This window comes from Thunnus maccoyii, chromosome 21 (genome assembly GCF_910596095.1).
Source record: "Thunnus maccoyii chromosome 21, fThuMac1.1, whole genome shotgun sequence".
Taxonomy (NCBI): Eukaryota; Metazoa; Chordata; class Actinopteri; order Scombriformes; family Scombridae; genus Thunnus; species Thunnus maccoyii.
In genome coordinates this window covers 26,780,430-26,796,722 of record NC_056553.1, presented here as the reverse complement: position 1 = coordinate 26,796,722, position 16,293 = coordinate 26,780,430, and the positions used below count along the sequence as shown (strand labels likewise).

The window sequence follows — 16,293 nt, the reverse complement described above, 5'->3', positions numbered from 1 at the left end:
AATCTACTGAAATGTTAGTAGAATTAGTTGGGGAAAAGGTCCAATTATAGCATTGGGGAAAAAAACAATACACAATAGACAAAACAATAGACAAAGGTAGTGAAAGGTGAAAGGTTAACCAGAATTAACAGAAAGCAGGATAGCCATGGAGGTGATCTGTGGGAAGGTCCAGAGACAGTTCCTCTTCATGTTTAAATTATTTTAACGTTTTAAAGACATTCTAATTTATAATAAAGCTTACAAATGCAAACCATTTTTAGGGATAAAGCATACACATACTACACACACACACACACACACCCAGCAGAATATTCATGATTCTTTAGTTGCTGTGCTTGAATTATTTTAGATGGTTTGGCTTTAACTGTAATTGGTTTAATTGGTTTTGGGATTCTTTTGAAGTGTCTTTGGATTGTATAGTTTTGTTGTGTTGTTTTTGTTTTCTGCCATAGTGTACTGCCTACTGGACGAAAAGTGCAATAGATTGGATAATTAACCTGATTGAGCAATAGGACTGACAGCTGGAATAGCCAACCCTCAGTCGGGGACAGGACACCGAGGAACCATGCAGCTACCAGGAAGTAGGAGCTGCAGGTGGGAGGAGGGTGTTTGCAAGGCCATGAAGACACCAGTCGAGGGGAGGAATTGAATACCCACTTGACACTAGTCATGGAGCTAAGCCAACATTGGTGTCTACGGGCCAAATTCTACAGTTGCTGAGAGGAGGCTGGAGCCTTGGCCCAGGCAAGTGAGTACAGTTTTAATGATACAACAGACATGCTAGTGTTGGCCTAGCCAGGCGTTCCTGGGCTACAACAAAGTTTAGTAAACAGTAGCAGTTGTGTTAGCAATAAGACATTTGGTGGTGGATCTGGCCAGTCTTTCCTGACAATAGAGCCATCAAGGGAGTGCCCCATGGAGCTGGGTCAGGAAGGAACTACTTGCTGTAGAAGAGGGTCTGCTTGCCGGCTATGAAAGTGAATGAAATGTCTCAAAACATGCAGTATAATATACCACTGACTGGAAGACACTGATTATGAATGTATGTACATATAACTACTGTTATCTGTATCACTGAGTCAAAAGCAGGTAGTAGGAATCTAAATAAACATAGTACAAAAAGTAAGGAAATTTGTGTTTCGTAGATTATTTCTTTGTTGTAACAATGCTTCTTGGCAATAAATCTTATATCGTCGGAAAGCCTGTTTATTTCTCTGTTAAATGGTGCCACACTTGTGAGTAACATGCATTTGTGGGATGAGCAGCAGAGCTGAGTATGTGACTTGCGTCGATGAAAAATTTGCCAAATCTTCTGGTAAAGATTTTTTTCACCAGAACCACGTCCCTTGATGTCTGACTGTTGAGGAAGAGAGCTTTAAACCTTGCCGCTCTTTTATCAGCTGTGACAGGTATATGTAATGATGTATGAAATACCCCACATTCAGAATTGAAATACTACAAATTTGTTTGAGGGTTCCTTTCACATGGACACCAGATGGCTTGAGCAGTAGTACCATCCACTGGAGGCAGCACTTTTCCTCTCCCACAGGGGTATGGCTGCTCTCTTTCAGCTGAACGGTTGTTTGCTGCTGTTTTTCTTTTGTTGCTTCTTCGTTCTTCTCTACCACATGTACGGTGGTTACTCTGAGATCGTTTAAAGCCACCAGAATTAACATGACCTAGTCCGGTGAGGTGAGTGTTGCTTTTACAGAGTGGGGTCCGAAAGTTTCCCTTTCTCCAACTGATAAAAACATAGGTCATTTGCACTATAGTTGAACACATACCCCCAGACGTCTCCCGCTTCTAAAGTCCACTCCTGTTGAAGTGAGTCAGCTGGCAGCATCTGGATCCAGCACAAATACAAGATATGTTTCTTGGGCGCTGCTATTGATGATAATTTTTGAAAGCTTGTCATAGGTGTACCCTGGAATCACTCATTTTCCATGCTCTCTACATCATTGGATCAGGTTTTCTACAGATAGTTTTGTTTTAACCACCCTCTCCTCTCTCATTGGTTGAGGATGGGGCGGGACTTTCAATGACATGGTGCAATCTGATTAGGTGACATTGGGGTTACTATAGTTCAGCAGGATGGCGGAACCTCCAGTGATGTGGCACGATCTGATTGGGACCTGTCACTTCTTAATGGAAAGTATTATGTTTTCAGTGTAAATGATGGAGGCCAAAATTCACAGTGTGTCCACACAATCATTAAGTGCAAAAATGCATTTAAAAGTTATGAAGCTTATATGAGGCTTCAGCAGTCTGAGTTAGTCACATCAAGTGGATATTTGCTACATTTGCAGTCTTTTTAGCATCAAATTCCCTCTTTGTGTTTCCTCGGACAGTGTTTCCCTGTTGAGCTGTGGTGGAAGTATAGTAACAAAAAGAGGGACTTTGGCTAATGGTCAGTATGAACAGGAGGAATGATAACAGCAAGAAAAACATGTTTCAATGTTCATTTGGGCCCCTGACTGTTGTTTTACAACAGACTGAATTGTGAAATTGTGAACCTGCCCTTTAAGAGTGTATACACTGAGTAAGATGATCATGTAAAATGAAGAAAGATGAGTGGTTAGAGAATACCTCAGCCACATGCACAGGGGTAGAGTGGCAGTTGACTAGGCGTACACCACAGAAGAGCTTGGCTGTAATCTCAGTGTATTTATTCATATGAGCCCACAGGTAAGGACAGTCCTCTGGTCTCTCTCCATAACGGAGCTTGATAGTGTCACTCTCACAGACGAGTTCTCTCCGCAGGTAGACCTCTGAGCCTGCAGACAACATCAGAGGAAGGAACATCAAATTTGAAAAAGATCATTAGTGTTAATATCTTTCTTTTAAGATTAAAGATTCATTTATTATGATCATTTTACAACACAAGGTTTTTAGTTCCTTTATGCTACTTACAAAATCAGAAATTGTATAAATGGATTAATAAATTATAAGTCATAAAAATAAAATTATTTTTTTATATTGGAGTGTGGAGGATGAATTGAGGAATCTCACAGCCTGAGGAAAGAAGCTGCTCTGTATCTGGTGGTACGACAGCGGATACTTCTGTATGGGTATTGTCTTTTAGTATCCTTTGGGCTCTGTGCAGGCACTTCACCTCACTGATATCACTGATGCTCAGGTACTGATGATGCTCTGGGTGGTTTTAATCACCCACTGCAGAGCCTTCCTGTATTGGGCCATGTGCACCTCATGCCAATTTATGATTTGATTTCTTTATCTTTTCATTTTTGCATGACCTTTCAGAAATATAATGCTGCAAAACAGCAAATCGATAAACAACCACAATAGATATCATGAAGTTCATGTCATAAAGATACAGTGAAATGGGCACTTTATGCTACTGGAGTTCTACAGAACAACTATCATGAGGAAACATTAAAACATGTGCACCTTTTTTTACAGAACAAACAAGTGGGAAGGTTAATTCCTCAGAATGTTTGTTTTTAGCCTCAGCTATGCCTTTTGACATGCTGGTATTTAGCAGGGTATGGTAACCATGTTCACCATCTTAGTTTAGCATGTTTGCATGCTAATAATTAACTTAAACACAAAGAAACACTCCCACACCCCTTGAAGCCCAAACCCGAATCCAAAAACTAAGCACTGGTACTGGGAACACACTTTGAAATTTGTTTGAGAGGGATGCACACATTCTGAAAACATCTTGCTCTTGTTTGAATACACTTACTGTAAAAATGAGTTTTATTTGAATTTATTTAAAGCAAACAATTGATTCCTGCACACTGTCGAAGCTTCATGGGTTATTTTTTGTCCTTAAACCTTGTACCAACAAATACCACTCAAGGACACCAAACAGCTATCACCTAGACTGCACAGTGTGACAATACCATCAAAACTTCTATATTTTATCACTCTGACTGGAAAAACATTTCACAATAAGAGTGTGCTTATATATGTTATCTATCTGATAGGCTGTCCCTGTGGATTTGCCTGAGTTGGTAAGAACACTACTGAAACAACAGATAAGTGAACACAAAAAAACAATCCACAGGAATTATTCCTTTAAAGATTAAAGATTACCCTCTATCAGTTCATTTTAATGAGGTTGCAATGCCACCTGGTGGTGACCTTAATTGGTTGTGAAGAAGGGAGGCTTTATGAAACTTTAAACCATCACTGCTGGAGGACTAATGAAGCTCAGGAATTACAAGTTATGCTTTAAATCATTATCTTTGTCCATTTGGATAGCCTCTTTCTATTCCAGTGGGGTCAATACCTGAAACATGCATTACTAGCAATCTCCTAAATAAGTAAGCTTTAAGTGGAATCTGTGGTCAGTATAGTTATTTAGAGATGTTTCCTATTTTCCTATTTCTCTGTTTTTTCTAGTCTGGTGTTTCTAGTCTTGACCTACTTATGATCAGTGTGAGAATAACTGTTTCTTGTATAGATCCTGGGGGTGCAAGTATAATATATCTGTTACTGCTGTGTGTATGGATTTTGACTTATTTAGGATTGCTATTAGTACCCAGGTGTCAGTAGCCAACAACGCTATTTGCACCCGGGGTGGAATAGCCAATGTGGCTATTTACACCTGGGTGTATATAGCATGGCAGAGACAAGCACCCAGGTGTCCGTAGCCAACAATTCTATTTGCACCCAGGCACACATTAAATACTGTATGTATATATGTACTGTATGTGTATTTGGTAACAATTTATAATAACATTCAGTAGTAAGTCATTTATAAGACATTAGTTAATGATGAACTAATGAAAAAAACAATAATATACCTTTGTAAATGACCAATTAACGCTATGTTAACATCTAACAAATATCTTGTAAGTCATCTATGAATGATTAGTTAATTATGAAATATTCATGAATAAACCATTAGTAGTTTATGGGAGTGGGATAATGTGAATCTATGCACATTGTGACCTGCCAATATAGCTCCTCATGCAGGTAAACAGGGGCTGGTGGCCCCATGTGTTAGCTCTATGCCATCCTCAGCTGCTTTCATCATCCTCATCAGTTATAAATGATGTGTAAATGTGTGACTAAATCATTTATAAGTCATTTACAAGTGCAACCCCTAATTTAAAGTGTAAACAAGTAAGCTGAGTCAAGCCTAAGTGAAAGAGGAAAATTAGTTCAACCAACTTCATTAAAGTCAACATATGAATTAAATCAAACATTTTAACCAACTCTTCTTTTTTAAATATGATGTCAAATATACTTTGAATAATTAGTTAGCATCAACACAATTCACATTTTAACAAAAATTCATAATATTAACATTCTAGTTGTTTTTTTATGTTTAATAACCAGTTCTTGCAGTTTAAATTTAAACTTTGTGTAAACTTAAACATGGAAATTAATGTAGGGGAATGAGGGTCAGGTAACTGTGACCTGGAATGAGTGCTAGGTAGCGGTGACCTGTACCGATGCCAAACATGTCAGTCCACCAAACCAAAAACAGGAGACATCTGGAGATATTAGGAAAGAGGCAGAATACCACACACACACACTTAGTGCAGAGACGCCCCCTCAAATTTGGTAAAGGTCCAAAGTTAAGTGAGATTGAGAAATGTCCCACCATTTTTTTGGTGAATTTGAGGGTGCCAAAGAGTCTGGCAAAACAGGATGAGACTTGTCACGCAACACAAACACATACACACACATAGCCTGTCTCCAGTATAAAAAGGCATGTCACGTTCTGTAATGTTGGAATTTTCTCTGTCTACATTGTTGGTGAGCCGTTGTAAAATAAAAGAGATTCCCCATCTGACACCTGTGTGTCGACCATCTGATTCCTCTGTCGTCCACCTCTTTCCGCCACAACATTAACAGACAATATAACTCAAAGCAGTGGTCAACAATTTCTGACACAGTAGGATGAACAGACCTGATGTTCCCTCCACAACAATTACAATTTGATCCTGAAATATGTGTTTAGTTGCCAGTAATGAGCTTCCAAAATGACAGACAGTTTTAAAGTGCTGCTAAATGTCTCATTTATAAACAAAGTCCATTAAACCAGGAACTCCATAAAGCTCCACACTGTGCCACACATACTGGAATACACAAAAGAGAGCTGTGCACAAGCCATGTCAGGCCAACAGCTATGTTTGGTTATGTGAGTCAGAATAATGTAATTGTAGGCTGGTTTTAGCCTAAATGGTTTGAGTCTCATAGAGACTTTTCAAACATCTCAAGTCTTTGAAAGACTTGAGAAATTTGACTGTGTGACTATTCTCACCCAGGTGCAAATAGACACTCTGTTAGGATTATTATGTGAATCCTAACCTGAGAATCCTACATATTCCCATTAAGATATATTCATGCCAGTAATTATTATACTGTTCAGCGGAACATTTAATTGCTTTGTACCCTTGAGTATAGCCTTTTTATCTCCACCAGGTGTAAGCTTGGAGGGGAACATGTGTTTGGCCGTGTGTGTGTGTGTGTCCGTGTGTGTATCTGTCTGCAGTTAATCTCACCTACTACGTGGCCCATCAGCATAATATTTTTTTTTTTATGACTGTATGCCACAAGAACCGCTCATGGTTGTGTTGATTCACAATTTCTGAAAAAAACATTTTTATAACGCCACTGACTGCTGACTCTTCACTCCTCTTAACCGGCTGGTAGGGGCCATAAGTGATTAACAACTGCTTCAGTTTGGAATCTTGTTTCCGCTAGGGACAACCAATCATGCCTTGTTGCCGTGTTAGATCAATCAGTGCCAAATTTCAGTACGTTGAGAGCAGAATGTGTTGTTAAATCAAACAAATATTGATAAGATTAATTTTAAGCTGTAATTGATTGTAAAGTTTAGACTTTTGTCTTTTCAGCAGTCCTCGCCATTTTTCAATATGCGTTATGACATAGCAAAGGGCATTTCCGGCAATTGGCTAGGCTAAAAACAAGGCTTACCTAGTCTGTTGCGGGCCACATTTTGGCCTTTGTTGTGGCTCAAAAACTGACATCCATAGAAGTTTGGTCTCATCTTGAACCGGAGCATCTGCAGATTAATTCCATACCTGATATGTTATGATCCACTAAAGTTATGCACGATACGAGATGAATTAATCCCTGTTTTTGTTATCTTCACCAAACAATTGATTTTATTCAGTATTGATGAATATGTGGGAAACTAGCCCATTGGGCCTCAACAATTTATTGTCTCTTTCCCCGCTCCCCAGGTGTGCATTTCCTATTTGTTGATTGCTTGGTCCTTAGGGTAGGCTGATTTTACTATTGCATTTACTATTGAGTGCATGTGTGTATGTATTAAACAGACTTGTTGTCATTTGCTGTGTGAATGCCTGATGAAAGTCGCTTGACCGAACCGTAAATCTGCCATTAGTGTCGACAGTTTGTGGGGGTCAGTTTTTTGTTTTGAACTATTGCTTTTTCTTATACGCATCTGTCTTTACAGGTATGCAAAGACTGTTTCTTCTTTTGTATTTTATTGCATTTAATCTTTATTTAGACAGGGGAACTTTGTTGAGAGCAATTCACTTTTTTCAGGAAGGCTCTGTTCACACTCAATTTCATACGTTCTCACCTGGAAGCTGCCCAGTACAATCACAGTTCCATTGTAGCAGCTGGAGATTAGGTGCCTTGATCAAGAGGCCCTACTCCCCAATATGGGCGTTGCATCACTCCACAAGGAGTGTTCTTAACCTGGGGCTGTATTTATCAGTCTTCTCAGAGTAAGAAATCACTTCTAACTGGACAAAAATGCTGTTTGTCCTCTGCTCTTGGTCCTACTTTCAGAACATAGAGTAAAAGCATTTTATCTTACTTAGGAAATGACTCCTTTCATTGCCAAAATTTAAGAGCTCCAGAGATGTCCTGACCTGTTAGGACTTTCCAGGAGACGCCGTTAAGGCAGAGATATTCTGTGAGAGCTGTTTTGTAAAAGCTTGGTGAGAATAAGCATATTGATCGTTTTAGCACCCCCAAAAAATAAATAAAAAAAGTTGTAACAAGAAACATGCAGCTTTGCAACAGTGATTAATCAAACTTTGATTACCTGTATGAATATAGATATTGTGCATCATGTGAAAGCAGACTAAAACATATGAACACAATCATGTCCCCCCTGGCTTCATTACAACAGGTACAATATTTTGATAAGGTCTTAAACCTTATTATTTATTTAGGCTATAGATAGGCTGTTATTCTGTAGTTAAAGGTGAATTGGACAGTGGAAGAGAAGATGCCATACAGTGGTGCAACATGTGTTTGTGCTATATGTGTATATGTAGTTGAATGGGACTGATATCACACACCTGGGTCACATTAGGTCTACCTACTATTTTAATTTAAACAGGCAATTTTAACAGGCTACATTTATTTTTTAACCCATGTCAGAAGCTTTGTTTACAGTCTATGTAAGAGAACTACAACACGTCATCATAGTTTCTACTTTGTGGTTCTGAGTATCATTAAATAGAGACATCACACTCTCACTTAGGAGTCCTCCTCCTAACTCAAAGTTGGAGTAGAATGCTTCATAAATGAGTTTCATGTCCTACTCTGAAGTAGTATCTGAGAAGGAGTATTTTTAGTCCTAGAAGTGATTCTGAGAAGTTTGATCAATACAGGCCCTGAGCTCACCTTCCTGCCAAGCTAGCATTGTCCTCAGAAAATAGCAAATACAGCAATTGACACTGTAGAAAAACTGATGTACTGCATAGTTCATCAGTCAAACAGGAAAACTAACACTAATATTACTACTACTAATAATAATGATGCAAATACCACTGCTATTTACAACAACAACAACAGCATAATAATAATAATAATAACAATAATAATAATAATAATAATAATAATAATAATAATAATAATATATTATTATAAATATTAGTATTATTTATTATTATATTATTATAATATATTATTATATTATTACATAATAATAATAATAATAATAATAATAATAATAATAATAATAATAATAACAATAATAATAATATATTATTATTATTATTATTATTATTATTATTATTATTATAACAATAATATACTACAAATAACTAAATGAGGCAACAAAAAGTAGAGCAATGCATCAGTGACTGTTGCCCCTGATAATTTTGCTAACCTGATTCGGCTAAGTTTCTGAGTGGGTTATTTCCTGTCACGGAGCCATCATGGGCCAGGAAGTGACACGCCTTGTCTTTCTGCTCCATTAAGTGCATTTCCTCTTCAAAGGTCATCTCTTCAAATGGGAAGGTAAAATACCTGGAGAAGACACAGTCATAGTCACAGACTCTGAGATAATAAATTGGAGATTGGAGACACACAAATATTATGAGATGCAAAACATATATTTACAGACTCATATATTTCTAACATTTCTATAGTTGTTTTTTTTCCATAAAATCCTCCTTGCGTACTTTTTCATGTCATGTTTATTTGTACAGTCATATCAGGTCAACACATAATTTTTCTATTATAAGCCCCAGTTGGTAATAGATATCTCACGATATTGAGATAATTAATCAAGGGGGTCCCCACTTCATATATTTCCAAATCCTACTCAAGGTGGTTTTGACAGATCAGAGGACTGGACAGGCTACCTGGGACAGAGAGGGTACTTCCTCGTGACTGGGCCCAGCTTAGGTCCCTGTTCAGCAAGACGCTCATAAACTACATTTCCCACAATGCAGTTAGTTGCCTGAGGAGAGAAAACAGTAGTGAGGTTTCAAAACAAAGTCTGACAGAAAAGAATTTGAAAGTTCAATAGTAATCACTTTTATCCTGAGCAAATCATTCACACACAAACACACACACACACACACACCTGCTCTGCATGGCAGTTCATCTCCTTGTACAGTTCCGAGTTGAGCTCTTCCAGTCTCCTCCTGAAACAGTTACAACACTCCTGGATGTCTGATGGGCTCCTACTGTTACCAGAGAAAGGGAGAAAGAGACAATGACATCAACACTTGATGCAGGTATATATGCATGATATTGTTACATATCTGAAGACCAATTCAAGTTTTATTATATAGTTTTTTCATGGCAACTTCACATATCCATATCTCATATCTCTCTGACCTGTCAATGGACAGGTCAGTTTCATGACTGATTGTCATGAAACTGATTGTCCATCCAGAGTTATCCTCTGCTCCACCCGCTGAACACTTCCGTGATCTCTGATATGGGAATGGAGGCCTGCAGGGCTGATTAAATTAATCATCATCATTTGTTCTTCCACATTTTGTGCTCCATTTTACTGAAACATATTCTGAAAATATTTTGCCACACAGCTGAACTGTTAGCTGCCATTTTAGTATAAAAACAAAGCTGGAAGAAATTGCTGCAGCTGAAAAGTTCATCTTAAGCTGTGTGTGTACAGGTGTGTGCTAAAGTTAAAGTTCAGTACATACAACAGTGTTCAGCATGGTAACACACACACACACACACACACACAAACTAAAAATCACAGGTTCCCACTGGTATTTTTCCAGGAAATGGGAGCAGACACACCGGTAAGCTGTCTAGAAATTTCTGTGATGATAAGATCCTCTGGAGGTTAGGTGTCACAGAGATGAGTGGCTGGGGTTACAGCTAAGGTTGGGTTCATGTATGGGGAAATGCTAAGGTCACAGAACTTGATGAGTCACCTCCCGATACCCAACCACATCCGATGGGGATTAAAGGCAAGTATATGAAGCACATAGAGAGAAGTCACCTGTGAGGTGCAAAGGTGTCTAGGGCAGACTCCATGTCCACTGTGTTTCCAAAGCGTCGGTGCTGAGGGTCCTGAACCATCTTCAGCTGTTGTCTACAGTCTGTACTCGACCTGGATGTGACACCCAAACTGCCTGGATGGACAGAGGGTCATACACATAACTCAGCAGCACTCTGAACATTAACCTCTTCATTAGAATGCAATTGAATTGTAAGGTGTTTCTAGTATTTTGTCTATATGTTGGGTAGTATGTTGATAACAATGAATTGCAATGTATTATACAGGTGTTCACCCATTCTCCCTCCCCATTTTTGTTTTTTGTGTCTTGCCTTTTTGTCCATCTAAACACAAAACTACACCATTTTTGATTGTACATCCTTAGAAGTAAGGGTTCCAAAAGGGTTCTTCTTGAAGGGCTGAGGTTCCACCCTGAACCATTTGCCTCTGAAAAACCCTTTTTTGAGGAAAGGGTTCTTCAAGGGTTCTTTGGATCGAAAGGGTTCTTACTGGAAACCTTAGTCTTACAAAGAACCCTTGAAGAACCCTTTTTGGAAGAAAGAGTTCTTCAAGGATTGTTGAAAGCACGGGTATTAGAAGATCCTCATCCTCAAATATTTACCCATGTTTCAAATAGTATTTTTAAATGTAGATGTATCTGGAATCCCCTTAATCAATTCATTTTACTTGTGTTCTGCCATAGTCTTTCTTTACCATCATTTCATGCCATACAATAGGGTGTTGGAGCCAGGAGATGAACCCCAGTCTCCCAGGGGAAAGGTTAGGGTTTAGTGTGTGGGGCCTGGGAGCTGGCTGGCATGTTGGGGTTAGTATGTGGAAGCTGAGAGCTGGTTTCCCTGTGGATTGCAACACATGGTCTGCTCCTCTCAACAAAACAGAAGTGACATATCAATAGTGATTACTGTTCACACATTGTGTGAACACCTGTGTATGAATTGATACTAGAAGCTGGATTAAAGTGACAGATGATCAGAAACTTCAGAGAATCAAGGTAAGCTGAATCTAATATCTTATTTCAGCAAGCTTGACTCTAGCTTATGGTGAAAGGTGGACTATTTTAATGCTAGCATTTCTTTCTTTTTTACAGCCTGGACAAAAAATGACATGTGCCAGTGGCTTGAACAAGAGAGTTTGGGTAATTACACCTTTTCTGGTGAGTTGTTATAATGAATTATCAATGTCTGCATTATCCTATTAAAACCAGAACATAAAAGAAAAAGATATATAAAACATATTGAATTGTATCATCAAAGTGAAATCAATTTTATTGTTGAATGTGGCCAAAATGGATGCTCCAGTAAATATACAAAAATATTATCACTCTGAAAACACCTAATCCGGAAGCACAGCACCACAATCCAACAGCAAAACTCAGTTCAGAGAAACATTGAAGCAGGTTGTTACGCCCCACATAGAGACTGCTCCCTTTTTTTTTAGAGAAACTAGCAGAGGTGAAAACAAATATTAAGAGATCTAGGAATCATGTTTTAGGGGATACTAGGGTGTCTAAAGGAGGCATTCTAAACAACTTTCATGATGGATCCATTTTTAAGAATCACCATTTTTTTCAGTTTCTCGGAAAAACAATTGCAAATACAATTGTACACCAATTAATTTGAGGTTTTGAATTGCTTGGGGTCTAAGAAGTTGAAACACAACATATATTTGATTTTATGTGTATTATTACATTTATGATAATCAAGTATTTGTAGCTTATACTTTTTGTTCCTCCTTGCAGCTTCTGTGATCACAGAGCTACAAAAATTGAGTGCATTACTGTCACTCTATTTTGTTTTTGGAGTCCAGTACCTACCGACAAATGTCAGTGAAGAGACTGTACAACAGTGTGGATAGTAGTAAGTAGACTAGACTATATTGCAGGATGAGCAGCTTTTTTATTTTAATTTTGTGATAAATGTGAGTTTAGTTCAAATGCAATGGTCAAATTCCTACTGCTGTCCAGTACTGTGTTTTCCTAAATACTTTCACCTGACTGATCTTTATAAAAGGTTTTACCGGGAACCAAAAAAGGTTCTTTTATGGGGACAAGCTGAAGAACCCTATATGGTTCTAGTCAGCACCTTTATTTCTAAGAGTGTAGTGATGGCAGATAATAATTAATATTATCATTATTTCTCCGTATATTGTAATTGTGACATGACAATTATCTACTGAGGCAATGTGGTCCACAGTTTACATATTTTATGAATGATAGTAGTCTACATTTTACTAATAAGTGCTCACAGTGTGAGATTTTAAATATTTTTTGAAACTAAATTAATGAATATGAAATGAATGATAAACATGAGTTTTAACTATGTAGGTTTAAATACTAACCTGAATATTATACCAAATATTGTAACATATTGTTATTGAAATAATTCTGTGAATTATAAGTAATAATATTTTTTTATATTATTTAATTATTTCTCATCTATATGTGTGTTGAAACATTTCTCAAGTTAATTATCAAAACTGATTGTGAGTTGTATGACTGTCTGTATTAGTGCTGTCTCACCAGCTTGCAGTAGCTGTCTGAACTGCTCCACAGCTTCATCCACGCTGACCTGCAGGAACTCCCACAGCCTGAGCTTGGAAAAGACCTGCTGCCACAGGATGCCTTGCAGGGCCTGAGACACACACACACACACACACACACACACACACACACACACACACACACACACACACACACACCCGAGGGTTTCGTGTAAATATGTGATTTTATCATGAATTCAAAATATAAACTACTATTAAATACATCTGAGGGGTGTACTACGAAGCAAGTTCAACATACCCAGGCTTTCTGTGTGTCAGCTGGCTCAACAAACCCTAAACTCGCAGTCAGAGATAAGTGGTATCACAACAGTGCTTATTTACTTTCTTTGTTAACCTAGGCTTTCTGCTTCAGGCTCTGTGCATGTTCCCATAAAAGGCAGTGTTTGGCACGTCATTTGACTCTTCTTCCACACAAAATGGACAGATTGTGTGCCGCCTACTGCTGACTACTTCCTAGTCAGGAGGAACAGGTCATTATAACAGAGAGCTATGAAGAGTATAAATACATTATCACAGCAAAAAGCACTGTTGTTGCAAATAAGGTGAGAGAGGAATGCTGGCAGAAAATTGCTGATCATGTAAATTCGTAAGTTAATATATTTATTTTACCACTCAATGCACTCTCAATGCTTCCCTCTGCTGATTGTGGGAACTGTCAAGAAAGTGATCTCCCAATGTGTGTAAGGACAATTATTTACATGGAAAACATGATGGGAAATATGTTTATACTTATAAAGATCAAAGTATAATGATATACATCATATATACTGTACATCAAGCTAATAAATAATAAAGATAAATAGGCACATAAAGTTTAATTTTGCATGGCATGGTGTTAGTCACCAGAATTTGATTTGATTTGGGTCCATGTAGCCTGAGAGGGAACGCAAGCTGACAAAGACACAACCCTGACATACTATCATCTTATCATGTTATTATGGCTAATGTGTTCATAAATAGAGCAAATGCATCCCACTGAAGTTGTTTTTCAGGCCACCTGACCAGTGAAGTTCAATATCAGGGTCTTCACCAAGTGGTACCTCTGAGGCTGAAAAATGAAGCCCAGGGTGCGGACTATAGGGAAGCCATGGGGAGCTCAGCTCCCCTTAATAGGACATGAGCTCCCCTGAAAACATGACCTGTGAAATTTTGGGGGGTCTCTAAAATATTGAAAATATGCTATTTTTGCCATACATTTCTATTTTTTTAATCTTCATCATCATGGATCATGTGCAAAATTAGGCTATTATTGATGTATGATTCATGCATGAGGGTGATTCATCACTAATTTACTTTAATAAAGAAATCAGCATGCACGCTATTCTTGCCATCACCATCGAAGTGTGGGGCGTAATATTATAAACTTCACTCACTTTAACTCAAAGATCAGAAAAAAACAACTTTCTTAGTCCCACTCAATCTGCAGATGACTCCGCATTTCTCTAAATCACATTACGCATTTCTCTGTTTTGTAGTCAGCATACAGATATGTCAAAAAGAAAACAAGGAAGCTTACTTGCAATTTCACAAAAAAAAAAAAAAAGTGAGCTCCCCTGAAAGCCATGGCATAGGTCACACCCTGATGAAGCCAATGTGGAAGTGCCAAAAACTGCAGTTCCTCGAATGGCCACTTGAGGCTGGCTCCAAAAGTGAGTCAATCTCCATAGATCCCATGTTAAAATGCCCAACTTTACAGCAGAAATAAATATGGTTACAGCCTGTTACAAAAAATGGTTTTGGTCTCGATAGCTAATTTCCCCTTTCATGACAACTGTATGGGGGTTAATTTTTTTTATAACTCACCCATTTAAAGTTTATTATGCCATAAAGTTATGCATAATTAAGGACGTGGCTGCTTTGAGTGACAAGTCGCTAACCACTAGGTGGCTGGTTTCAGCAACAAGGCTTCATTCAGCCTGCCTCAGCTCAACCTCCTTGCCCATTTTGGATTAGCCGGGAGTTAGGTGGAATCCATGGATGTATAATAAGAGCTGGATAGGGCGCCGCCATTCTGCCCTGCAGCCAATATTTCCCAGTGGCCACTCGCGGAATTGCACCGAAAATCCCCTGCGGCCCAAAAAGGATTTTCCCCATAGACCACCATTGTAAAAGAGACGCCTGTAAAACTGTTGACAGGACCCCTCGAACTGCAAACAACGTCAATTATGACTCTTTCTATTATGAACTTTTGATCCATGGAGGTTTCATGTTTGTAAAACTTTCCTTGAGCCGAGAAAAGCTATTTAAAAATCTGTGATGTCATCACAATGTAAAGTCGATGGGCCGTGCGGGAGCTCGCGGGCAGGGCCAGCGGGGGAAACACTACTGCACATATTCAGTGGGCCACACAACACAGAAGCAAACCCGGAAGCTAGATACTTTTTTTGGTGTATGCGCCAGGCGAGCAATTCCTATAGGACTGAATGGGCGCCATTTTTAGTCTGGTATCCAGCTCTTATAATACATCCATGGTGGAATCAGGCACTGCCAAGATGGCAACGCTGGAACCACCCACTTTGAGCTTCAAAACCGCTCTTCAGAAATTAGTGGGTGACGTCACGGTGGTTACATCCATATTGTTTACAGTCCATAGTCTTCACCTGATACATTTAAAATTAAAGTGTATTGGGACCAGTGTTGTAGCACTCAAGTCCAGGGCTCGGACTCGAGTCCTGATTTTCAGGACTCGTGACTCAACTCGGACATGAGCACTGATGACTCGGACTCGGACTTGGACTCGAACATTGACTGCATTCGGACTTGGAAGTTGAACACGAGGACTCGAACTTGATTGATAAAAAGGTCATTTATATCTGATTTTTTCAAATTTTCTGCACATAGCCACAATATGGTTCACGTCATGCACACAGCAGCAGATGCGGCACAGACAGTTTGGCCACACACACACAACATGCACGTTGTGTATACAGTGCACAGAAAGCCACACACACACACACACAAAATGCACGTTGCACACACAACACACAGAAAGCCACAGTAACAGCCACACACACACAACATGC

General features: G+C 38.7%; 1 protein-coding gene across 5 annotated transcripts in view; it reads right to left on the bottom strand.

Moving 5' to 3' along the window:
• LOC121887706 (glycogen debranching enzyme-like) overlaps positions 1 to 16,293 on the bottom strand; it is a 74,080-nt gene that overhangs the window by 43,965 nt on the left and 13,822 nt on the right. For 2 of the 5 annotated variants that reach the window (XM_042398607.1, XM_042398609.1), the window contains exons 6-11: positions 13,230 to 13,341; positions 10,694 to 10,826; positions 9,800 to 9,902; positions 9,576 to 9,673; positions 9,098 to 9,237; positions 2,587 to 2,774 (exon numbers count right to left, since the gene is read on the bottom strand). In XM_042398607.1, coding sequence (XP_042254541.1) covers positions 2,587 to 2,774; positions 9,098 to 9,237; positions 9,576 to 9,673; positions 9,800 to 9,902; positions 10,694 to 10,826; positions 13,230 to 13,341 — 774 coding nt within the window. Of the gene's footprint in view, positions 1 to 2,586; positions 2,775 to 9,097; positions 9,238 to 9,575; positions 9,674 to 9,799; positions 9,903 to 10,056; positions 10,258 to 10,693; positions 10,827 to 13,229; positions 13,342 to 16,293 lie in introns of those variants that run through there. The other 3 variants (XM_042398608.1, XM_042398612.1, XM_042398611.1) reach the window with 3 other exon arrangements.